This window comes from Scylla paramamosain, chromosome 4 (assembly GCF_035594125.1).
Source record: "Scylla paramamosain isolate STU-SP2022 chromosome 4, ASM3559412v1, whole genome shotgun sequence".
In the NCBI taxonomy this organism is placed as follows: Eukaryota; Metazoa; Arthropoda; class Malacostraca; order Decapoda; family Portunidae; genus Scylla; species Scylla paramamosain.
Genome location: NC_087154.1, coordinates 8,226,573 through 8,252,865, shown reverse-complemented (window position 1 = coordinate 8,252,865; position 26,293 = coordinate 8,226,573). Strand labels below are relative to the sequence as shown.

The window sequence follows — 26,293 nt, the reverse complement described above, 5'->3', positions numbered from 1 at the left end:
GTAGATGTAAAGGTATCTTTGGAAAGAGAAAAGAAAGGCATTCTTTCACCAAAAACAGATTATCAAAAAAAATTTTTAATTTTTTTGCCAAAAAAAATTTAATTTGTCAACAAAATTTGTTTGTTTTATCTCTATATGAAATGCCTCAACAAAAATCCACCTTTGATGAAATAAAGATATAGGTAAGTGTATTATGGAGAATTATTTTCAAAACAATTGGTAAAAAACAAGTATATTATGGAGAATTATTTTCAAAACAATTGGTAAAAAACAAGTGAGAATTTCAAGCAATACTGCTGTCATTTTTTTTACATTTTCAGAGTGTAATATATTTTCTCCAAAACTACAGAGTGTACCTCAATGAAAACTGGAGGTTTGATGTTTTATATACTAAGGTACATGCACACCAAAAATCATGTGTATGGGAAAAAAATTAATGTCACCTCTTAAGTAACAGGCATCCACTCCCCTTAAGCAAAACAACTTACTCGTCTCGCTGCCTTCTTTTTCTCCTCTCGCTCAACAAGGTCTTCCTTTTGCTTGTCAGACAGCAGCGGGTCAATCTTCTCTTGGTGCTGGACAGCGACAACCTGACCTCGCTCATCACGCTTCACCTCTACTTTGAACTTCTTCTCAAAATCAGCTTCCTTAATTATCTCCTGCAAAAGACCGAGGCATTACTTTGCTGTTCTATCAAGTCATCACAATCTTGTGTTGAGTTGCCTCTTCATTCCTATAAACATGGTACCAAAATAAAGCATTTTAAATTATTTTTCTTTAATGTTATTTACTTGACTTGGACTATCAATGTGATATCATAATATTTTCTACTGAAATACATATAAGAAGACTTTTTATGTGTCTTTTAGCTCTTAAGTTTAAGGACTCTTCACAAAAAGTAATACAAAGTATTATGACATGATAAAATTACTCCAAGCTCCCTATAGGTACATGTAAGGGAGGAAAGAAAGCTTGGTTGTGCTGTGTTAGTGTGCTTGCCTCACAGCCAGGAAGAATCAAATTTGAATTTCAGGCCAAAGAGACAATTTAACCAAGCTGCCTTTCACACTGTATACCTCTCCATCAAAATGCTATAATGTAACATAGTGTGGTGTCTGGCTGAAGCTCTCTTAAGCATTAGGAGGAAGGCATATGTACTGCAGTGAACTTAGATATGCTGCTGTTAATGGTAATGATTTAAGGGAGTAAAAGTCAAGATATTGTATGGAAATACTGCAGGGAAGTTGAACACAAGAAATCAAAGATAAGACAGTACAAAATGTTTATCCTGTTCTATTTCTATTTCAGTCAATTGCTTTTAACTTGGAAAACAAAACTGAGCTTTATATTATGCATACAATAAAGATGCTGCTGTAGTGACAGGTCAGTCAAGATTAACTACACTTCACTTGGATGTGGTTGGAAACATAGCATGTATCTTGAATGACCATTGAGAGGTTTCATCCCCAGCCACTCACCATTCAGATTACTTTCTGTGGGTGTCTGCAGTGAATCTCCCACTGTGAAGGATATGAAGTTTGAAATAAAATAAAAAATTTAATTCACTGTGGTCAGGCTGTCTTCATTTAACACCAAGAAATGAAAGAAAATGGACAAAAAGCAAGGAAGACTTGGGAAGGTAAATAAGGGGCCACAGTACCTCACTTGTGAAAACAAATGGTCATAATAAACACTTGAAGTACATAAGTGGTTAGCGAGTTCATGAGATAGACTGAGACTTTCAGTGTAAATACTCTTCCTTCAATAAAGAGAACTATATCTTGTGCTGTCTCATTGGATTTCATTCCTTCTTGCCAAATAAATAAATCTTATTTTATAAAGTAATACCTGTGAGTTTCAGCCCAAAGAGAAAATTATTCATGGAGATAATTCAAGCTAAATGACTTGTAACAAAAGTATGCAAGTTTTATCAATAACGGTGCAATAGTCATGGTCAAAGGTCCAGCAACCTTCAGTGCTCTCCATATGCAGTCCTCTTACATGTCAACAATATCCTTATAAAATTATATTATAAGCAGATCACAGAATTTAAAATTGAATGAAAACTCAAAATACAGAGCAAATGAGTGTTACAAATCAGTCCATTATTGCAATAAATTATTGCAATAAAATGGTGCACAGAAGTAAATTACAATACTCAGGTAACTTAGCTTCTGAAAATGCAATAGGTGTAAACTGTGACATGGCAAAGTAGATGAAACAAGGACAGTGAGAAAATTAGACCATATGTGATGTGAAAATTGAAATCATAAGTTTAAGGTTTAAATAATTATTTACAGTATATAATGAAAACTAATAAATATTCAAGAGGTTCAGGGACATCATGGGGCAACAATGTATACTACATGGAAATCAAGCATAAGGGATTCTCTTTTCACTGTTACTTTTTTTTAAGGGGACGGATATGAATATAATGTAATGTAATGCCAGATAAATGTTACAGAATATAAATAGAATCTTATCATCTCTGCCTACTCACATGTGTCACTCTGTCAACTCTCTTCAGGAATTTCTTATAGGTCTCCTTTGGGTGTTGCTGCAGCAATGGCACCAACTTTGTGGGACGAGTCATGCCTGGGAGTTCTTTCTCACGATCAACATACCTGAAAATATCAGACAAATGACTGGCAAAGGTGACAGAGGGAGCTCGGGAGGAATATCATATACTGCTCTTTAGCATTTTGACAAAAGGTCTTCAGAAAATAACACAAACACACACACACACACACACACACATTTTTTGTATATATATTGGCCAATTACCCTTGTTATCCCAGTCATGGAAATCAACCTGATAGCAGCCTGCAATAGGCTCACACATTCCTCCTCATGATTGGTCATCCTTGAATGAGCCACTGGCCTCAATGCTGGTGGTGGTAGATCACTCTGTTTACTATCAACAATAGAAATTTCCACTACCAGACCTGCCATGCACCCTTGTGTGCTTCACAGCCACAAGAAAGAATTTATCTATGGTGAAAAAAAAAAAAAAATGTACATATCAAGTAGTGCTGTTGGAGAACGCTCCAAGCACCACCCCCATGAAAATCCTGTTTTTGCACATAAACAGTACCTCAAAGAGTCTCCTACCTTATGGTTGAAAATGCTATATGTACAGTATACAACGTATTTTCCTTACTTGACCCAGAAATACAAGAGGCTTCTACCCCATTATAAAATACTTCAAGTGCCTTAAATGGAGTGAGTCACCACAGCTACCCACTCAGTATGGCAACTGGTCCTGACATGGCTTGACACCACATTAAGTCACATGTGGATGGCCAATGGTGCCACCATATTGCCCTGACGTAGACAGTGCTAAACCAATGGGCTTGAAGCATTTTCCTGCACACACACACACACACACACACACACACACACACACACACACACACACACACACACAGCTCAGACTTGCTTCCACCCTCACCACATTCCACTGGCCTCGTGGATCACTATTTTGTGCTGTGTTAGCAGCCGTTAATAATTATTAGTGCTACGGTCAACTCTATCTTTCTGCAATTCCTAAGGTTAAATTCCATTTGTCATCTACAACTCTACTCCTATATCCTTTCTAAATCTTCTTGAGGTGTTTTAATCTTTGATATTATTAACTTTCTTCAATTAATTTGCGTCTTCTGCAAACTAGCACAAATAGCTGTTATTCCTCCCACCATTTTGTTTTTAAAAATATATTCCAAACATGACTGATACCAGGACAGATCCCAGGAAACTCTGCTTAAAACTGTACACTGGAGACGTATCTGATATCCACATCTGCATCTGTGGAGAAACTAGTTTTTAACATATGAATCTGAGGTTCTCATAAATAAGACATCTACATCCACATCTACATTTGCTATGAAATATATACATATCTGCATCAGAATCCATATGCCACACAAAGAGAATGTTGTGGATATATTTTATACTTTAAAAGTTTAAGGGATTATTGATGAAACTTTTGCTGTTGCCTTAGACATATCAAAAGAAACTGGTAGAATCCTACACAAAGCTATAATTTCTAAATTACTATCCTATGGCTTCTATTCTTTTCTCTGCAACTTCATCTTGTTTCCTATCTGACCACTCTGTTGCTGCTGGGTTAGTCACTTTTCTTCACCTGAATCTATTAAAATGTTTTTCTCATCCTCCCAGCTGCTAACTCTGTGGAGGTTCCTTATCCATCCATGAATGGAGCATGGTTCACATGTATGGGGGTTCCACTCATACTACTCTTTTAGACAGGGTGAAATCAAAAGCATTTTGTCTTATCAACTCCTTTCTTCTAACTGACTGTTCACAGTCTTTCTCATTGCTACAGTGTTGCATCTCTTGCTACCTTTTACTGCTATTTTCATACTAACTGCTCTTCTGATCTTGCTAACTGCATGCCTCCCCTCCTGCAGTCTTGCTGCACAAAACTTTCTACTTTGTCTCTCCCTTATTTTGTTACCTCTATAACTAGTATAACTAGTATTCTTCATCATTCTTTCAAGAGAAAGGTTTCAAGATGCTTATCCTGTTATTTGATTTCTTTATTTGGCACTGCTTTGAGAACTGGCACTCAAGTGGGCCTTTTTTTTTTCAAATTTTTTGTTGCCCTTGGCTAAATCTTCTAAGTAAAATGAGACATACACAAGAATTTTCTCACATGTGAGACAAGAAAGCAAATAGATTGTGGTAAGGCATGGTATATACATTGAAGTGGCTTGGACATGTGGTAAGAATGACGGAGAATGAATCTGTAAAGAGCATAGTGAGATGGTTTGGTCGTGTGATAATGATGGAGCACGAGTTTATATAAGAAATAAAAAAAAATAAAAAAGTAAAACTGAAAAGCAGAATGTGATAAGGAGCACAGCAGATGAATGAACAAACAGAACAGAAACACAGTGGATGAATAATGAAATGAGAGATGACAAGCAAGATTTTGGCTACACAACCACAGAATATCAAAACAGGGAGAGAGAGACATTTCTGTCATGGCCATCCTCTCAAGGTAGATCCCCACACAGGACTGAGGCACCAAAGATATAAAGAAATAGATCTTTACTGTAAACACTTACTTTCTGCCATCAATAAGAGTATTATTTTTCAATTTCTCTTTCTTCCTCTTCTTCATGGGCAAACCCTTCCTGCTGATGACACTGTTGAACTTGGCAATGTTCTGCAGGCGCCTTGGTATTTCCTGAGACTCTGTGGACTCCGGCTTAGCATTGAGCTTGTTTTTTATCCTGAAGATTGAATACAAAATATTAACTATATGTTGAACATTATTAGAGAGAGAGAGAGAGAGAGAGAGAGAGAGAGAGAGAGAGAGAGAGAGAGAGAGAGAGAGAGAGAGAGAGAGAGAGAGAGAGAGAGAGAGAATTTGGTTTCACAGACTCTTCATAATAGTCCAGCAATCTCTTCCATTCTCATTCACTTGGTATAAATGCAGTTCCCTAAACAAGGGAGTGTTGTACTAGGTTATGTTTCTTATTTCTATTATATACCATATTTCTAACTTAACTTAATTTGCATAACATGCCTAACTTATATGATCATGTTTGAAATACATATATCAACCTATCTGACTTTAAGAAAGCACATTAGGAGTTATTTAAAAGTCAGCTGCAGGTGATCAATCGGTAATAATGGGATTTAGGTTTGGAAAGGCCACAGAGAATTAAGATAGTAGTGAACGAGTAGCAGCAAATCAGTTTGTTAGAAATATTCACATATGGGTGTCCTATATAATAGATACTATAATGGCATGATTCAAGGAAGAATAATTTCGATGGATAGGCTGCAAAATTAAAACATAAAATAAATATGAATGGAGAATTTTGCAGATCAAAGCATGATTATGGTGATAAACCCTCAAACGTAGGCATAAAAGTCAAAAGACAAACATTAACAAGGCACATATAACCAAACTTTAGGGGTATTAATACTCAAATGTGTAATGGTTGACACATTATTAAACACTAAACAAGCATGAGTTCCATGAATGACATTACAAATAATCTTATAACCCATTCTGTCCACCATTAAGTTTTTCTTTGAGGTATACGTACTTCAAAGACGCATCTCCCCACACAAGCAGATACTCACAAGGGTAACTTGCCTCCAAAGAAACTTAAGAGTCTACATTCCTTGTTTGCCTCCCACGCGCTATTCCACCCCTTCTCCATGACCGGAGAGTGATCACTGAACCGCAGGAATGACCACGAAACACACCGTTTCATTTACGTTAGTCCTGGATTTAAACACCTCACGTGATAGCAAATTTAGATTAGTTGCGCAATAAAGTTGGTTTCTAGCTGAAGATTAATTTAACAGTTTATCTTCTGCAACCATGAATACACTCTATACATCGTCAGTCTTACTTAAAATTAAATCCTGAAAGTGACATGATACATTAAGTTGCAAGCGAAGCGTTGTTCGAATCGCGAACCAATGGGTCACCTTCCCCTTCCACTGTATTTCTCTCTTCATACTGCCCAGCAAATGTTTCGCTGCTTACTAACAATCAGGTCACAAAGATAGCAATAGTTTAGCTACATTAAACACATCACTGATAGTTATCCTCCTCGCTTAGACCAACAGCTTGATATCACCAGTCACCACTGAGCCATGACTCGTTAGGCAGTTTTTTTTTTTTTTTTTTTACATAGTATTGAATATTACATGTACTCTTGTTAACAGAGGTTACAAATTTAAGGAAATGTTACTTCTTACTGTATGTTTGAGCTGTTGGTTGTGACTGTAACCGCACTGCTGAATGACTGTCACGCACAGGCATGGTCTGCTTGTCTTGTATTGCACCATTTATAAAAAATAAATAAATAAAAAAAATTATATATAATATATATATATATATATATATATATATATATATATATATATATATATATATATATATATATATATATATATATATATATATATATATATATATATATATATATATATATATATATATAGAAAAAAAGAAAAAGAAAAATACGGGCATTGTTTTTTCAACCCATTGTGTAATACTAGATCAGTTGATAGCCCTAATTTTAATGACCACAGACTGCTTGCAAGTCGATAACAACGACACGTGTTATCCATCAGAAAAACTAGAGCAGCTACTCTAAAAAATCCATCTATGTCTTAATCCCACTTAGGTAATCATATGAAAAACAAATAGCATCCCTAAGCTGAGAGCTCCTTGCTTCACCGCTACGGCGTCAATAACAAGGGTAGCGCCAACCCAAAATCACAACACATTGAAACAAAATTTACAATTATTTCCAACACAGTAACATGCTCACCTAACAACCACGCCTCTTTAAATGCCAGAACAAAAACATTACCTTGAATTCCGCCGTACGCCTATGAAAAGTCCAAATATAAGGAAAAATGTTTCTTCCGTTTTGCTAATTCAGTAAACATTCGTAACACAAAATTTTGTTCATACATCCCCTACCTGTCTGTGCTTGCGGTAAGGGTGAAATTACTCATCCAATCTTTCCAAAACATCATGTCATATATATTTACTCATGCAATCCATAACACATACTGTCCCCTCCTCCTCATCCTCCTCCAGTGACTCACCTGCCTTGAAGGGTCGGTCTATGCTGATGATGACTTCTCCTCCCCCCTAATTTCACCCTAACCTCTACCCCTGAATTCACCTCTGACTCACCTACTCACCCTTGTTTCCCCTTTATACTTAGCTTATATGCAGCAGGGTTGCCTATAACCCTTCCTTCCATCTCACCTGCTGAGCTAACCTAATCCCACCTAAATGACGTGTGACTCATCTGTCTGTCTTATCCTGCGCCTCTCATCCCAACTGTCCTTTACTCATCAGTCTCTAACATTTTGCTCGTATTTTCCAAGGTTTACAATCTCTCTCTCTCTCTCTCTCTCTCTCTCTCTCTCTCTCTCTCTCTCTCTCTCTCTCTCTCTCTCTCTCTCTCTCTCTCTCTCTCTCTCTCTCTCTCTTGTGACTATATTTTCAAAAACCAAAATGGAAAACGCTCTATGCACATGTACCTCATCTAGACTACACTGTGAAGTTCTGGTCCCCACATTACAGGAAAGATATAGCTCTATTAGAATCAGTACAAAGGAGAATGACTAAAAGGATACAGGGGATGAGTATTCCTTACAAGGCGAGATTGAAGCTGTCGAATTTACATTCTTTAGAGAGACGGAAGTTAAGAGGGGGCCTGATATAAGTCTTTAAGTGGTATAAGGGTTATAACAAGAGGGACGTATGCAAAATTCTTAGGCTCAGCAGCCAGGACAGAACAACAAGAAATAACGGGTCCAAGCTTGAAAAATTTAGGTTTAAGAAAAAAATAGGAAGAAACTGGTTCTCAAATAGAGTGGTAGATGAATGGAACAGACTCAGTAATCATGTTGTTAGTGCTAATACATTCGGAAGCTTTAAGAGAAGATTAGACGGATTTATGGATGGGGATAACAGATGGAAATAGGTAGGTATACTTCATACAGGGACTGCCATGTGTAAGCCTGGTGGCTTCTTGCAGCTTTCCTTGTTTCTTATGTTCTTATATGCATTTTGAGGCGTTGTCTAGCCGCGGTATGAAATTAAAGTGTGGGCTGGCAACAGATACAACGGCCGGGCCATACGGGTATCTATGGCAGGGTTCTGAAATTGTGAATAATTCAATAATGATTTCAACAAGTTTTGGAGCTTTACACTATCCCATGACGAGACGAGTGACCAACAACAGACCAATACCAATTACCGATAAACACTGCACAATGACAGTATGAATGTAATAAACGACAAATGAAATAACTAGCTGTGTGGCACCATGCCTGCCCGGGCAGGGAGCAGGAAGCAGCGAGGCTAGCAGCAAATCAGCTGAATATTAGTCAGGTCACATAGTTTCCCTACGAGAGTGTGACATGGAATACATTCAGATTGTTACACCCTGTATATCCGGAGATTATACGTCAAAATGTCTTCCCGCCCCCATTCCTCCTCGTACTGTTGCCCACTCGGACGTTCATACAGATATATCGGACGGGTGAGGGAGACCCTGACATAAAATTCACGCCTATATATTTCACCTTTTCATTTTTTTTTTTTCGGCAGGTTCTAGGGGGTTATTTAGAAATGTTTTCAAGTGTTTCCGTGATTCTAGTGGTGGGTTAGCAAGGATTCTTCAATTCTGCACTGCGATCGAGGAATTTCCTCTCACCTGCTCCAAAAGAGTGCCCGGCAAACAATCCCTCTGTCTTTTGAGAAATGGTTCTCTATCTGGGAACAAGTCAAGTGATGAAAAAGTTTCTTGCGTGATGCCGCAACAACTATGGTCATATGTCGCTGGATTATAAAATTGCATAAAATAATAATATGAAAGGTAAAAGTAACAAAAATAAGCTATACGTTATTCATATCTCTCTCTCTCTCTCTCTCTCTCTCTCTCTCTCTCTCTCTCTCTCTCTCTCTCTCTCTCTCTCTCTCTCTCTCTCTCTCTCTCTCTCTCTCTCTCTCTCTCTCTCTCTCTCTCTCTCTCTCTCTCTCTCTCTCTCTTTCTCTCTCTCTCTCTCTCTCTCTCTCTCTCTCTCTCTCTCTCTCTCTCTCTCTCTCACTCTCTCTCTCTCTCTCTCTCTCTCTCTCTCTCTCTCTCTCTCTCTCTCTCTCTCTCTCTCTCTCTCTCTCTCTCTCTCTCTCTCTCTCTCTCTCTCTCTCTCTCTCTCTCTCTCTCTCTCTCTCTCTCTCTCTCTCTCTCTCTCTCTCTCTCTCTCTCTCTCTCTCTCTCTCTCTCTCTCTCTCTCTCTCTCTCTCTCTCTCTCTCTCTCTCTCTCTCTCTCTCTCTCTCTCTCTCTCTCTCTCTCTCTCTCTCTCTCTCTCTCTCTCTCTCTCTCTCTCTCTCTCTCTCTCTCTCTCTCTCTCTCTCTCTCTCTCTCTCTCTCTCTCTCTCTCTCTCTCTCTCTCTCTCTCTCTCTCTCTCTCTCTCTCTCTCTCTCTCTCTCTCTCTCTCTCTCTCTCTCTCTCTCTCTCTCTCTCTCTCTCTCTCTCTCTCTCTATATATATATATATATATAAATATATATATATATATATATATACACACACACACACACATGGAACAAACATTCTACCAAGGAAAAATATCAAGAAAGAAAATATTATCAGTAATAGATGAAGTGATGGAGTGTGTAAGGGAGTAATAAGAGAGTGAGAAGACTGGAGCATGAATGGAGGAAATACAAGGAGAGGAATAAACTAAACAGATACGAAGAGAGGAGACTTGGAAAATTGTGAGACTGTTGAGGAAATGTTGAAGAGTTGGAAAGTACTTGATAAAATAATCATGAGGAAAATAATGATATTACAAAAATAATTAGTGATGTGACATATATGATGATAAAAAAGAATTGATGATGAATGACAAATGATGATAATACTGATGGTGATGTATTGCAAAAGTAATTTGTGATGAGAGAGAGAGAGAGAGAGAGAGAGAGAGAGAGAGAGAGAGAGAGAGAGAGAGAGAGAGAGAGAGAGAGAGAGAGAGAGAGAGAGAGAATCATGGCACACAATATTCGATACACTAAAATAAAACAGTAACAGAATAGCTGCACCATCATATACAGATAACTGTGCTGAACTGGCTACTAAACAGTTGTGACCTAAACCCCATCCAACACCTGTGGGTGGCTATGTTCCAAGCCAGGATAAAACAAGAAATAATGAGTTCAAACTTGAAAAGTTCAGATTCAAGAAAGAGATAGGAAGGAAATGGTTCTCAAATATAATGGTAGATAAATGGAACAGCCTTATTTTTTTTTTTTTTTTTTTTATGTAGGAAGGATACTGGCCAAGGGCAAACAAAAAATCTAATAAAAAAAAAAATGCCCACTGAAATGCCAGTCCCATAAAAGGGTCAAAGTAGTGGTCAAAAATTGGTGGATGTCTTGAAACCTCCCTCTTGAAGGAATTCAAGTCATAGGAAGGTGGAAATACAGAAGCAGACAGGGAGTTCCAGAGTTTACCAGAGAAAGGGATGAATGATTGAGAATACTGGTTAACTCTTGCGTTAGAGAGGTGGACAGAATAGGGGTGAGAGAAAGAAGAAAGTCTTGTACAGCGAGGCCGCGGAAGGAGGGGAGGCATGCAGTTAGCAAGATCAGAAGAGCAGTTAGCATGAAAATAGCAATAGAAGACAGCTAGATATGCAACATTGCGACGGTGAGAGAGAGGCTGAAGACAGTCAGTTAGAGGAGAGGAGTTGATGAGACGAAAAGCTTTTGATTCCACCCTGTCTAGAAGAGCAGTAAGAGTGGAACCCCCCCAGACATGTGAAGCATACTCCATACATGGACGGATAAGGCCCTTGTACAGAGTTAGCAGCTGGGGGGGTGAGAAAAACTGGCGGAGACGTCTCAGAACACCTAACTTCGTAGAAGCTGTTTTAGCTAGAGATGAGATGTGAAGTTTCCAGTTCAGATTATAAGTAAAGGACAGACCGAGGATGTTCAGTGTAGAAGAGGGGGACAGTTGAGTGTCATTGAAGAAGAGGGGATAGTTGTCTGGAAAGTTGTGTCGAGTTGATAGATGGAGGAATTGAGTTTTTGAGGCATTGAACAATACCAAGTTTGCTCTGCCCCAATCAGAAATTTTAGAAAGATCAGAAGTCAGGCATTCTGTGGCTTCCCTGTATGATATGTTTACCTCCTGAAGGGTTGGACGTCTATGAAAAGACGTGGAAAAGTGCAGGGTGGTATCATCAGCGTAGGAGTGGATAGGACAAGAAGTTTGGTTTAAAAGATCATTAATGAATAATAAGAAGAGAGTGGGTGACAGGACAGAACCCTGAGGAACACCACTGTTAATAGATTTAGGAGAAGAACAGTGACCGTCTACCACAGCAGCAATAGAACGGTCAGAAAGGAAACTTGAGATGAAGTTATAGAGAGAAGGATAGAAACCGTAGGAGGGTAGTTTGGAAATCAAAGCTTTGTGCCAGACTCTATCAAAAGCTTTTGATATGTCCAAGGCAACAGCAAAAGTTTCACCAAAATCTCTAAAAGAGGATGACCAAGACTCAGTAAGGAAAGCCAGAAGATCACCAGTAGAGCGGCTTTGACGGAACCCATACTGGCGATCAGATAGAAGGTTGTGAAGTGATAGATGTTTGAGAATCTTCCTGTTGAGGATAGATTCAAAAACTTTAGATAAGCAGGAAATTGAAGCAATAGGACGGTAGTTTGAGGGATTAGAGCGGTCACCCTTTTTAGGAACAGGTTGAATGTAGGCAAACTTCCAGCAAGAAGGAAAGGTAGATGTTGACAGACAGAGCTGAAAGAGTTTGACTAGGCAAGGTGCAAGCACGGAGGCACAGTTTCGGAGAACAATAGGAGGGACCCCATCAGGTCCATAAGCCTTCCGAGGGTTTAGGCCAGCGAGGGCATGGAAAACATCATTGCGAAGAATTTTAATAGGTGGCATGAAGTAGTCAGAGGATGGAGGAGAGGGAGGAACAAGCCCAGAATCGTCCAAGGTAGAGTTTTTAGCAAAGGTTTGAGCAAAGAGTTCAGCTTTAGAAATAGATGTGATAGCAGTGGTGCCATCTGGTTGAAGTAGAGGAAGGAAAGAAGAAGAAGCAAAGTTATTGGAGATATTTTTGGCTAGATGCCAGAAATCACAAGGGGAGTTAGATCTTGAAAGGTTTTGACATTTTCTGTTAATGAAGGAGTTTTTGGCTAGTTGGAGAACAGACTTGGCATGGTTCCGGGCAGAAATATAAAGTGCATGAGATTCTGGTGATGGGAGGCTGAAGTACCTTTTGTGGGCCACCTCTCTATCATGTATAGCACGAGAACAAGCTGTGTTAAACCAAGGTTTAGAAGGTTTAGGACGAGAAAAAGAGTGAGGAATGTACGCCTCCATGCCAGACACTATCACCTCTGTTATGCGCTCAGCACACAAAGACGGGTCTCTGACACGGAAGCAGTAGTCATTCCAAGGAAAATCAGCATAATACCTCCTCAGGTCCCCCCAACTAGCAGAGGCAAAACGCCAGAGGCACCTTCGCTTAGGGGGATCCTGAGGAGGGATTGGAGTGATAGGACAAGATAAAGATATGAGATTGTGATCGGAGGAGCCCAACGGAGAAGAAAGGGTGACAGCATAAGCAGAAGGATTAGAGGTCAGGAAAAGGTCAAGAATGTTGGGCGTATCTCCAAGACAGTCAGGAATACGAGTAGGGTGTTGCACCAATTGCTCTAGGTCGTGGAGGATAGCAAAGTTGTAGGCTAGTTCACCAGGATGGTCAGTGAAGGGAGAGGAAAGCCAAAGCTGGTGGTGAACATTGAAGTCTCCAAGAATGGAGATCTCTGCAAAAGGGAAGAGGGTCAGAATGTGCTCCACTTTGGAAGTTAAGTAGTCAAAGAATTTCTTATAGTCTGAGGAGTTAGGAGAGAGGTATACAGCACAGATAAATTTAGTATGAGAATGACTCTGTAGTCGTAGCCAGATGGTGGAAAACTCGGAAGATTCAAGAGCGTGGGCACGAGAGCAGGTTAAGTCATTGCGCACATAAACGCAGCATCCAGCTTTGGATTGAAAATGAGGATAGAGAAAGTAGGAGGGAACAGAAAAGGGGCTACTGTCAGTTGCCTCAGACACCTGAGTTTCAGTGAGGAAAAGAAGATGAGGTTTAGAAGAGGAGAGGTGGTGTTCTACAGATTGAAAATTAGATCTTAGAACGCGAATGTTGCAGAAGTTAATGAAGAAAAAGTTGAGCGGGGTGTCAAGACACTTAGGGTCGTCGACAGAAAGGCAGTCCGACCTTAGTAATCAGGTTATTAGTGATGAGTCATTAGGGAGCTTTAAAATATGATTGGACAGATTTATGGATGGGGATGATAGGTGGAAAGAGGTAGATAAAGGGACTACTATATGTAGGTCTGATGGCTTCTTGCAGCTTCCCTTTTCTTATGTTCTTATGTTCATAGTTAGACACAAGATAACATGATCTGGGCTTTAATATGACCACCTTTACTTCACTTCAAAGGGAGATAACATTAAACATGGTATTTAGGTGTAATACCTAGGACATTTAATTACTTGAAAAAGGCATGCAATAAACTATCCAAAACACAAGCTTTACTAAAAGTCTATCTGGTCACATATTTATTGTGGTTAAAGCATCATCCAATGCAGAGAAGCAAACAAAGGCATTTAAGGCCTCTAAAATAGGTTTAAGTCAACATCAAGGATTCACACAGTCTGCTCTACATATTCACTGAGCTTGTTGCCTGCTGGTGTAAGAGCCCCCAAAGCAGTGCCTTGTCAGTGGAATCGTACAATGCTTGCTTTGGACTGTGGTTTGTGTTTGTACGCTCATGCATTTCGTCTACCTTACTGTGCCTTCAAATCAAGGTACAAAATGTGGATTCAGCCCCTCTGAGAACATAGCTATATCCACATATTCTAGCTGCACTGGTTTATTAAAGAACTTTGTTCCTTGGTGCGCGAACCAGCATGATCCCCCCCTTGACACAAGTTGTGGAAGTTCCATGAATACAAGGGCATGGTCTAAGGGTAAAGACTCATCACCATTCAAACAGAAGTAATAAACATTATGAATAATAGGAGACTCAACACACACACACACTCACACACACACACACACACACACACACACACACACATCAACTAATTCCAACCCTTGTCAGAATGTTAGATCACCAGGTAAACATATCTCCCCCATTCCTCAAATTATTCAGCACATGCAACTTATAAAAGCCATGTAATGCCAGCCCTTGCATTTTCATTTGGTATTCATATTTGCTGGTTTGGAATACTAGTGACCGATACTGGCTGACACTTCAAGGATAAGTTCACACACACACACACACACACACAACACACACACACACTCTCTCTCTCTCTCTCTCTCTCTCTCTCTCTCTCTCTCTCTCTCTCTCTCTCTCTCTCTCTCTCTCTCTCTCCCCTCTCTCTCTCTCTCTCTCTCTCTCTCTCTCTCTCTCTCTCTCTCTCTCTCTCCTCTCTCTCTCTCTCTCTCTCTCTCTCTCTCTCTCTCTCTCTCTCTCTCTCTCTCTCTCTCTCTCTCTATGTGCAAACAGCATTATCCACAACACACACCTCAAATATAAAACAAAGTAAAGAAGAGAGGAGAAAGGAGAACCATGACAGAGCACTGCTGAAAAATCTAAAGAATAATTATGGTAAGACTAGAAGACACAAGATAGAAAAGGGAGAATATCCAAAATCAAGAAAGGAGTAAGGATAAAACATATATGAAAGTAAATACAACTGAATACTCAAGTAAAATATACCTCTTAAACACCTTTTTTGTGCTTCTCCATATACAAATACACACAGGCACATTATAACTTATTTAAGTCATGTTCCCCCTCATAGTATGTACACAAATTAATAGGTCTAATACTTATTCCTCTAAAATATAAATTATACTCTTATGAGTTAACTGAAAAACATCAACAATATTTTTCACATATAATCAAATATGCTCCTTTTTGTGATGGAATGACCCTGAGGTAGTTGGGGAAAAACATTGTCAAGGTGGTATGACTGATGAAACAAAATAATTCAACAGAGAAAAATGTGATGCCTTAACATGACTCAAGATGTTGTTTAGGGAACACACCACTGCAGTGTTAAGCAACTTCTTTGAAATTATATATATATATATATATATATATATATATATATATATATATATATATATATATATATATATATATATATATATATATATATATATATATATATATATATATATATATATATATATATATATATATATATATATATATATATACAGGGGCAACCTGTAGTCAGTGAAAGGATTTGGATGGTGTTGCATTATTTGTAAGCACTGGCACTACATGGTGGACTGGGTTAAGATGGTAAATTTCAGCCTGACTGTTGGTATCTGTGCTCATTAAATTCTTTCCTCTGTTTGTGTGTCAAATTATGACTGATGTACAGTGACTGAACTGAAAATTCTTGAGGGTTTCAGCTTCTTAAAAGTGTTTTCCAAATACCTAAATTATCAGTTTTGACTATTAAAACTTTTCTCCCTGCTGATACACCTGATTTTTTTATTTCTTTGTGTTAGGGGCACTGGTCATGGGGGAGGGAGGGAGGGAGGGAGGGAGGGAGGGAGAGAGAGAGAGAGGCACACTGAGAGTGGCAGTCCCTAAAGAGAAGTCAAAAAAGATAATCTAAAATTGGAGGATAAGTGTCTGAGTTGTCCACATGAGTGTAGTGGGCTGTTGAGAGAACCAATTGGTTGCTGTGCTAGTGTATAACTACAGAATCCCTGAGAATAACTGACTAGTCACACTCAGTGCATACCTATAAACACTCAGGAGTCTGGATCCTACTCGACCCCAGATCCTTGCTAATTAACCTACACTTTGAGGTGGGTTGTTAGATTTGAATTGATGGCAAACACCTATGATGATTTTATCATTATTTCCTTGGAATATACGTTAATTCCAACAAAAGAAAGTAGGAAGTCTTATGCAGTGAGGCTGCAGGAGAAGGGGAATCATGCAGTTAGCAATTTCAGAAGAGTAGTTAGCAAGAAAATAACTTTAAAAGACAGCAAGAAATGCAACACAGCAGCACTGAAAGAGAGGCTGAAGACAGTAAGTTAAAGGAGAGGAGTTGATAAGATGAAAAGCATAGGTGTAAGTGAACGGTGAACCAAGCAAATGGGTTATCACAAGACTGAAGACAAAAAAATAATAATATATATATATATATATATATATATATATATATATATATATATATATATATATATATATATATATATATATATATATATATATATATATATATATATATATATATATATATATATATATATATATATATATATATATATATTAGTATCACAAACAACAATGCCACAAATTATGACTGAAAATTTTCATTAGTTTTTTTATAATTTGCTTTCAGGAGCACCTGGTTCAATTCTGAGAGATTATGACTCTCATGGCATTGGCTGGACAATGGGAGACTGAGGGAGATTTCACAATTTCACATAGTTTTTAATAACTTGGTGTAAGTGTTTAAGGCCCCTCTGTTGTAGGTTGATGAGCCAGTGCAAATGAAGGCCATGCCATCATTACCATATTTGTGAGTAATAACTATGAAAACAGGCAGTCTAAGCCATACTGATATGGAGCAGAACCAGTTGCCACAGTGAGCATAACCAAAAGAATTGTCACAAACTGAGAAGCTGCAAATAGCATAATGAGTATTATTTTGGTTACCAGCATCAGTCAGATACTAAGTCTGTATTTATTTCATCATATCAGTCTTGTCATTTTGAGTGTTTTGATAGTTGAGCTGCACCAGAAAATTTAGAAATAACTGTAATGGAGTTTAGATATGGTGCCACAAGTTGCAACCTCAACCATCACTACCCAACACATTTGCAACTATTAGCAACCAAGACAGTTTTTCTCACCTCCTTACTGCTAACTCTGTACAGGGGCCTAATCCATACATGTTTGGAGTATGCTTCACATGTATGGGGTGTGTGTCTTTTAGACGGGGGTGGAATCAAAAGCTTTTTCATCTTATCAACTCCTCTCCTCTAATTGACTGTGTTCAGCCTCTCTTTCATTGCTGTTATATTACACCTCTCACTATCTTCTACCACTATTTTCATGCTAACTGCTCTTCTGATCTTGCTAACTGTGTGCCCTCCCTCCTCCCACAGCCTCATTGCACAAGACTTTCTTCTTTCTCTCACCTCTATTCTGTCCATCTCTCTAATGCAAGAGTTAACCAATATTCTCAATCATTCATCCCTTTCTCTGGTAAACTCTGAACTCCCCACCTACTTCTGTATTTCCTCCTTCTTATGATGAACTTTCAAGGGGGAGGTTTCAAGACACTTATCCTTTGCTATTTGATCATTCTATTTGGCACTGCTCTTGGAACTGGCATTTAAGTCTTTTTATTCTAAATTTTTTTGTTCTTGGCCAGTGGTCCTCTTACTTAAAAAAAAAGTAAAAATTTGATGTAAGTGATTTTGCCATGAAAGCATTCATGTTATTTCAAAATGTATCAAAATTTATCAAACAAAAAAGCTTTCATGTTATTTAAAAAATATATTAAAATCTATAGTGGTACCCTGGTATATGTCCACTTTGGAATAAGTCCAACTTGGTATACATTCTGTTTGGACACAAAAATTTGCTTGATATATGACCTTTGTTTGGAATACGGCTCACATGCTAGAATTTGTATGGGTTAAAATGAGTGAAGATACAGAGCGCTACCCTTGTTTACTTCTCTCAAGACAAAGTCACAACTGCCCATGCTCGTTGATACCATTCAGTGAACAACCTGTGCTATACCTCTGGATTTTCACATGATTTTGTGTTTTTCACATAGATTTTTAGTAACTTCATTAACTACGAATTCTAAGAAAGTCAATCACTCTCCTTCCAAACAATAACATCTCCTTCCTTCTCAGCACCATCCTAGTAGGCACTCAGTTCTTATCAGTGAGGCTAAATTTTCATTTATTTCATCGAACTGCTTTTGTATATACTGTAATTGACAGCATATGATGCACCTTTTTTTCATAAAAATGGCTCAAAAATTACCCTGCGTCTTACATGCAAATGTGAAGTCACCCAAAGATTTTATTTTGAAATTTCTTTCAGCTGTACACCCAAAGATTTACACCACTGTATTATTATAGGCAAGGATGCTATATCATAAATTTTCAACCATAATATTATGTAAGGAAATGTTGAAAATGAAAATGCAGCCCTGTTAAGTGTGTTGCTGACATCTCAACATCTGGGCTGTGTTCTTCACCTCACCTCCATGATTAGGCCACTGCTTCGGTTTTATTACTGCAATCACGTAGAATATTTTTACTATTGTGATTGCTTCTTTTTCTTTTTAATATTAAGCAATGTTTAAATTATTTCATATAACCCCATCAATGTACTCTACAATATGCCAATAACAAAAGGATTTTTTCTCATAGGAATGGATTAATAAAGTTTCCTTTATTTCTTACGGGAAAAAACTGTTTGGTATACCCCCTATCTGGTAAAAGTCCAAGGATCAGGAACAGATTAAGGACATATACCAAGGTACCAAAGTATTAGAAAAAATAGTTTCATCATAACTCTAGGGAATATGGTTTTCTTGAAAATTATTATTATTATTATTATTTTTTTATGCAGGAGGATGACTGGCCAAGGGCAACAAAAATACAATAAAAAAAAAAAGTTGCCAGTCCCCAAATAAGGTAAGAAGTGGTAGTCAAAAACTGAAGGATAAGTGTCTTGAAACCTCCCTCTTGAAGGAAGGTGGAAATACAGAAGCAGGCAGGGAATTCCAGAATTTACCAGAGAAAGGGATGAATGATTGAGAATACTGGTTAACTCTTGCATTAGAGAGGTGGACAGAAGAGGGGTGAGAGAAATAAGAAAGTCTTGTACAGCAAGGCCACAGGAGGAGGGGAGGCATGCAGTTAGCATGATCAGAAGAGCAGTTAGCACAAAAGTAGCAGTAGAAGATAGCTAGAGATGCAACATTGTAGTGATGAGAAAGAGGTTGAAGACATTCAGTTAGAGGAGAGGAGTTGATGAGACAAAAAGCTTTTGATTCCACCCTGTCTAAAAAAGTGGTACAAGTGGAACCCCTCCAGACATGTGAAGCATACTCCGAACATGGAAGGATAAGGTCCCTGTACAGAGTTAGCAGCTGGGAGGGTGAGAAAAACTGGCAGAGACATCTCAGAACACCTAACATCATAGAAGCTCTTTTAGCTAGAGATGAGATGTGAAGTTTCCAGTTTAGATATTAAGAAAAGGACAGACCGAGGATGTTCAGTGTAGAAGAGGGGGACAGTTGAATGTCACTGAAGAAGAAGGGATAGTTGTCTGGAAGGTTGTGTCAAGATGATAGATGGAGGAATTGAGTTTTTGAGACATTGAACAATACCAAGTTTGCTCTGCCCAAATCAGAAATTTTAGAGAGATCAGAAGTCAGGTGTTCTGTGTCTTCCCTGCATGAACTGTTTACTTCCTGAAGGGTTGGACGTCTATGAAAAGACGTGGAAAAGTGCAGGGTGGTATCATCAGCAAAGGAGTGGATAGGACAAGAAGTTTGGTTTAGAAGATCATTGATGAATAATAGGAAGAGAGTGGGTGACAGGAAACAACCCTGAGGAACACCACTGTTAATAGATTCAGAAGAACAGTGACCATCTACCACAGCAGCAATAGAATGGTCAGAAAGGAAACTTGAGATGAAGTTACAGAGAGAAGGATAGAAGCCGTAGGAGGGTAGTTTGGAAATCAAAGCTTTGTGGCAGACTCTATCAAAAGTTTTTGATATGTCTAAGGCAACAGCAAAAGTTTCACCAAAATCTCTAAAAGAGGATGACCAAAACTCAGTAAGGAAAGCCAGATCACCAGTAGAACAGCCTTGACAGAACCCATCACATCACAACCTTCTATCAGAGATAAAAGGTTGTGATGTGATGGATATTTAAGAATCTTCCTGTTGAGGATAGATTCAAAAATTTTAGATTGGCTGGAAATTAAAGCAATAGGAAAGTAGTTTGAGGGATTAGAACGGTCACTCTTTTTAGGAACAGGCTAAATGTAGGCAAACTTCCAGCAGGAAGGATGTTGACAGACAGTTGAAAGAGTTTGACTAGGCAAGGTGCAAGCATGAAGGCACAGTTTCGGAGAACAATAGGAGGGACCCCATCAGGTCAGGGTTTAGGCTAGCAAGGGTATGTAAAACATACATTGATCATTCTCACTATAGTAAAACTATAGTAACTTGATATTTGGGGTGTTGGCTGTATCTCTCCACACTGTTGCCACTTCAACCCCTGAGTGACTTGACCTGATCATGGCAAGCAAGGTGCAGCCTGGGGGATTCACATGTCAAGGACACTGGGACGGCAGCACTGCATGACCTATATGTGTTGCCAAGTGTACCAAAAGATATACAGCATCACTGTTATATCATCAAATCAAAAGCCATTCAAAAAACATGCAGTTGTATATGACAACTTATTATTTTGGAATAATTAAGGCAAAGGATAACAACATGAGCAAAAGAGAGAGGTGTTCATATGCCTGTGGACTGTGAACGTGACACCAATGTGGGACAGGAACAGCCAACACCCCAAGTACCAAATTAGTCTTGTTCCACTATAATTTGCAGTCCCAAGCAGATCATTTGGCAAGTCAGTCTGGGTACAACAAAATAACATATGTGGCCCTATTTCTGCTGGTCTGTTGATTACCATGACTGTCCTCAGACCTAACCAAACTACCAAAGGTTAAGTTAAATTCAGTGGCAATGGGCATAAAATGTTCAGTATTATTCTAGAATCACTACAAATTCACTTTTACTTTTGTGACATGTCTCATTGGCTAGAGCTCCTCTTGCCAAGTATTTTGAACCCCACATATATGTGTCACAAATTAACACTAATGCTGTTAGCGATTTTTAAAACTTTCCTGGCTTTCTTTCATACTTGTTATCATGAGCAACTGGTCAAAACTGGACAGCAAGACACCCCACCCAATGGCTGAGGTTAAGCCTCAACTTTCCCAAGGGGCAAGGGGAAGCGTGTTTGTTTATACACACGTTTGGTAAGTTTTGTTAAGTGTTGTGTTCAGGTTAGGTTAGGTATGGTTATGTTTAGTTAGGTTAGATAACAGTGACAGCAATTTTCGGAAATTTATTGCCTTTTATCAGAAGTGTTATTGTGAGCAACTGGTTTAGGCTGTGAATTGTCAGTATTTGCAAGGCCGAGACTATTTTTTATGGTAAGTTTTGATGCATTTTGACTAATCTGCAATCAAATTCTCTCATAAATAACTATGTTTCTTATGGTGGGGGGCAGGTGCAAAAATGACAACAGAGTAATTTGCAACAGAAAGTGATGGCACACTATTTAAAAACGCATCAAAACTTATGAGTAGAAAATATTTTCATCCGCCATATAAAGTTTGTTGAGAAACTGGAAATTTGCCAAATGTTAAAGGTATGAAACATTTACACCATTTGTGAAGGCTAAAGAGAGGCACTTGTACATACTCTGTTAAAAGTGAACCTGTAATCACGAGACCAACAAAGTACAGCCGGGTGAAGCGCAACCCGTGAGTATTTGCGGTCTTCCTATTATCTCTGGCCAAGACTAATGCTAGGAAGCAAACACCAGGGTGTAGAGAATTCAGGCAGCGAGAAGGCTAAGTTCCATGGACAGCGGTCTGCAATCTGTGGCTGGGAGACTTACTTATTAAAGCGTTCTTCTTGTTGTTTGTACGGGTCCTTTACCCCTCGGTGCTTCTTTCTGGGGATTTTTCTACCCATTTTTAATCACTTCTGTATAATAAGCTTGACAAAGTGTCCTGAACGCTGCAGAACCCTCGAATGTCTCTGGGAAGGCTGATACACGTACCCGCCACGTCTTGCACTCCTTGTTCTTGTAGATGGGCTGTGACAGGCTAGTGGTCTGTACCGACCCTACCAATGTCTTGTGAGGTAATGGCAAGCGTGGGGTTATTAGGTCTGACTGCCACCACACTGCCACTCTCACCATGAAAGCCACGTGCTGGTTTGTTTACATCCTGGGACTGCTGGCTTGCCTCATGGGTTTTTAAAGGGACACTAATATAATGAGTTTTTATTAAGTGTTCAACGTCCTGGTACTATATCATGGACTAGTTTTATTTCCTTCGTCGTTTCAACCAGCACAAATATTAAACTCAATTCATCCATTTATTTATCTTTTTTATTTATTTTTATGTAAGAGAGGCATTGTCCAACGGTAACTAAAGAGCGAAAAAAGAAGACCGACTGATCGAGGTGCCAGTCCCCCCGCAAAATAAATATATAGATAGATAAATAAATAAGTAAATAAATACATAAATAAATAAGTAAAATAAAATAAAATAAAATAAATCGGGTTCAAGTCATAGGAAGGAGAAAATACAGAAGCAGGCAGGGAGTTCTAGAGTAACCGGAAAAAGAGATAAATGATTGAGAATACTGGTTATCTTTTGCATTAGAGAGATGAAAAGAATAGGAGTGAGGTAAATATTTAAGAACGCCTTATGCAGCAGGCTGTAGGAGTAGGGGAGGCATGCAGTTGGCAAGGTCAGAAAAGCAGTTGAAGTAAATGTATTAACAGAAGATAGCAAGAGATACATTATAACAGCGATGAGAGAGAGGCTGAAGACAGTCACTGGCGAAGAGTGGGGCTCGGTGGGGCTTGCCCAGCCCCACCGAGCCCTTCCAACCCCCGCCCCCAGACTAATTTTACGTAATATATTTTACGTAATTTCATGAGTTTTGCAGGTGTTTCCAGGTGATTTAAAGACTCGCTGTGTAGGAGTAGGTGGAGGAGGTAGAGGTGGAGGGGAGAGGAGGAGTGTGAGGGAGGGGGAAGAGGAGGAGGAGGCAATGAGGAGAGGTGCAAAAAAAAATTCTTCGGCTGTATATAATTTTCTTTTTTTTTTTTATCAATGGAGTTTATATTGTCGTGATATTTACTTTATTAATAGAAAAGTATAACAAATTATAGCAAATAATAAAATCTTGTCAAGCTGTTTCTTTTTTTTTTTTTTGTGTCCGGTTAAAATAACACTTTCATTATAATATATACATATATTTTCATTTTTTTATTACCACACCTAGGATTGTTTTAGTGTTTGATTTAAAACTTGAAAAAAAAAAAAACATAAGAAATGTATCCCAAGTAATAATATCCAATAAAATCTAGAGTAACAATTCGTATTTTCAAATTTAAAGTAAGTCCGTTGCTAGATAAAAAAAAAAATAAAATCTTTATACGGCGAGAAATTTGTGTTTTCTTTATTTATCTGGAAAGTAAAAATTTCATGTATTCAGAATATGTAACATAATCTAATCTACCTGTGTTTTCCTTCTCGATATTATAAGTTTTTTTTTTTTGTGGCCCGTTCATAAAAATTACAGATTGTATTTTGAATTTTTCTTTATTATAAGTCAGGCTGAAAAGGCTTTTATATTCCAGACATTTATTAAAGTATATGGCAAGTCAGAATATATAAAGCATTCCAGTCTAGTTCCGTTTTTTCGAAGGGTCAGTTTCAAAATGGATTAACGTACGTATATGAGCGTGACGTCATATGACATCATCAGGGTACCGAGACCCGGGACATGCCTCCATTCCAATGTCTCTACGTTAATTTTCTTTGTATTAGTTGAAGTATGATATAGCAGGTCAGAATATATAAGGCAGTCCAATCTGGGCATCTTTCTTCTCGCGAGTTGCAAAATTAATTGCTGTATGTAAAAATAAGGACCGAGACAGACATTTCTCCTTTCTCCCTCCCTGCCTATATGTCAATACTTAGTTGAGCTTCCGTGTGTTTTCAGACTGAGACGTAAAGGAAAGCCAGAATTAATCACGAAAAAAGACAAATAACCCCCAAAATGCCCCAAAGAAGACTTAAATAAAGTCCATGTTGCAGCCCTATTCAGAATGCCCACCATGAAAACATCAGGACCCAGATCAAGACTTTTCCTCCTCTCTGCCTGCGTCTGTTCGTCAATATTTCCCTCAGTTTCCAAGTATTTCCAGGTGTTCTCCAGAATAAGATGTGTAGAGTGTTGTTGTAGTAGTAGTAAGAGGAGAAGGAGGAAGAAGTGAAGGATGGAGGGAGAGGAGAACGAGGAAGAAGTGAAGAATGAAGTGAAGAATGGAGGGAGAGGAGAAGAAGGAAGAAGTAAAGAATGGAGGGAGAGGAGAAGGAGGAAGAAGTGAAGAATGGAGGGAGAGGAGGAGGAAGAGGAAGAGGAGGAAGGAGGATGGGTGGCAATAGTAGTAGTAAGAAGAGAATGCAGAGGAGGAGGAAGAAATGAGGAATGGAAGGAGAAAAAGAGGAGAAAATGAGGAATGGATGAGGAAGGGGTTCTCTCTCTCTCTCTCTCTCTCTCTCTCTCTCTCTCTGGACGATTTAAGTGTGGGCGTGTGTATGCACATACATATATCCTACTCAACATATACATATAAAATATTGCCCATGGCATTATGCAACAGCCTTTTAAAGAAACATAGACTGGCAGCTTCAATGGTGTCAGCTGGCAAGAAATTCAAACCGATATGAAGCAGGAAGATCTTTAAGGGGTGACACGTGGTACCTACTGGAGCCAGTTAAAAATATCTGGCACATTAATAGCTGAGAGACCATGAAATACTTTCTAGTATTTGATTAGGTCAGCTCTTAATAGGCGTCCATGAACAGAGTACAAATCAAAATATTTTAGTTGGTATGAGTATGAAAGATCTCCCAAGAGAGAATTGTTCTGTATGCCAAGTTCGCCCATCGAGAGTTCAGTTGTCAGTTGGGTCTGCCGCAGCACACTGCACACTAGAAAAGGAACTTGTAGTGAAAACATCTTTTATTGATCAGCATGCGTTGTCTGCGACTTGTTTGTAGTGACACAGCAGAAGTGATATCTAAAATAGAACAATGGGTTTTACTGAGACTATCCCTAATCGCTGAAACACAATCAGACACGGAAAATTAATGTTTTGAAAACCGCGTCAGATCGAACAAGTATTGTCATTTACTTCTGTAATAGCTAAGCACATGCTCCAGCAGTCAAGTCTTATCTGCCTTATCTGGAAGAACTACTTAAGTTTCATGCACATGCGCATAATTGCTAAACACATTAATTATCTATTCTGTTCATGAATATATATATATATATATATATATATATATATATATATATATATATATATATATATATATATATATATATATATATATATATATATATATATATATATATATATATATATAAATTATTTAAATGTAATAGTTGCATATTTCTTGTTATAAGTGCCAGTCATCTTGGATTTTGTCCTTACCGAGTCCTGTAATCATAAAAATGTAAAAAATATTCTTCGCTCTCAAATTAGCTGATATATATATATATATATATATATATATATATATATATATATATATATATATATATATATATATATATATATATATATATATATATAATTTGGCAGATATGGTTACCGCACGAATTCTGGATTTCTCGCTCTCTTGAAGTGTACTCAGGGTTTTCGAGAATAGCATAGGGGCTATTTAATGACAAATACATTAGACTTTCAAAATTAGCCATCAAATACTACTTGTCAGAAGATGGGTATGGAACTTAATATATTGCCCTTACTAGGGT

At 38.2% G+C, this 26,293-nt stretch overlaps 1 protein-coding gene across 3 annotated transcripts in view; it reads right to left on the bottom strand.

Annotated features, from left to right (window-relative positions):
* Positions 1–22,694, bottom strand: part of LOC135099696 (coiled-coil domain-containing protein 137-like) — a 32,970-nt gene extending 10,276 nt beyond the window's left edge. The window contains exons 1-4 of one of the 3 annotated variants that reach the window (XR_010268288.1): positions 6,121–6,277; positions 5,091–5,258; positions 2,501–2,624; positions 489–659 (exon numbers count right to left, since the gene is read on the bottom strand). Coding sequence is in view for 2 of the 3 variants with exons in the window: in XM_064002113.1 (XP_063858183.1) it covers positions 489–659; positions 2,501–2,624; positions 5,091–5,258; positions 6,121–6,254 (597 nt within the window). In the remaining variant the exon portion in view is untranslated. Of the gene's footprint in view, positions 1–488; positions 660–2,500; positions 2,625–5,090; positions 5,259–6,120; positions 6,278–22,343 lie in introns of those variants that run through there. The other 2 variants (XM_064002116.1, XM_064002113.1) reach the window with 2 other exon arrangements.
* Between the last annotated feature and the right edge of the window lie 3,599 nt (positions 22,695–26,293).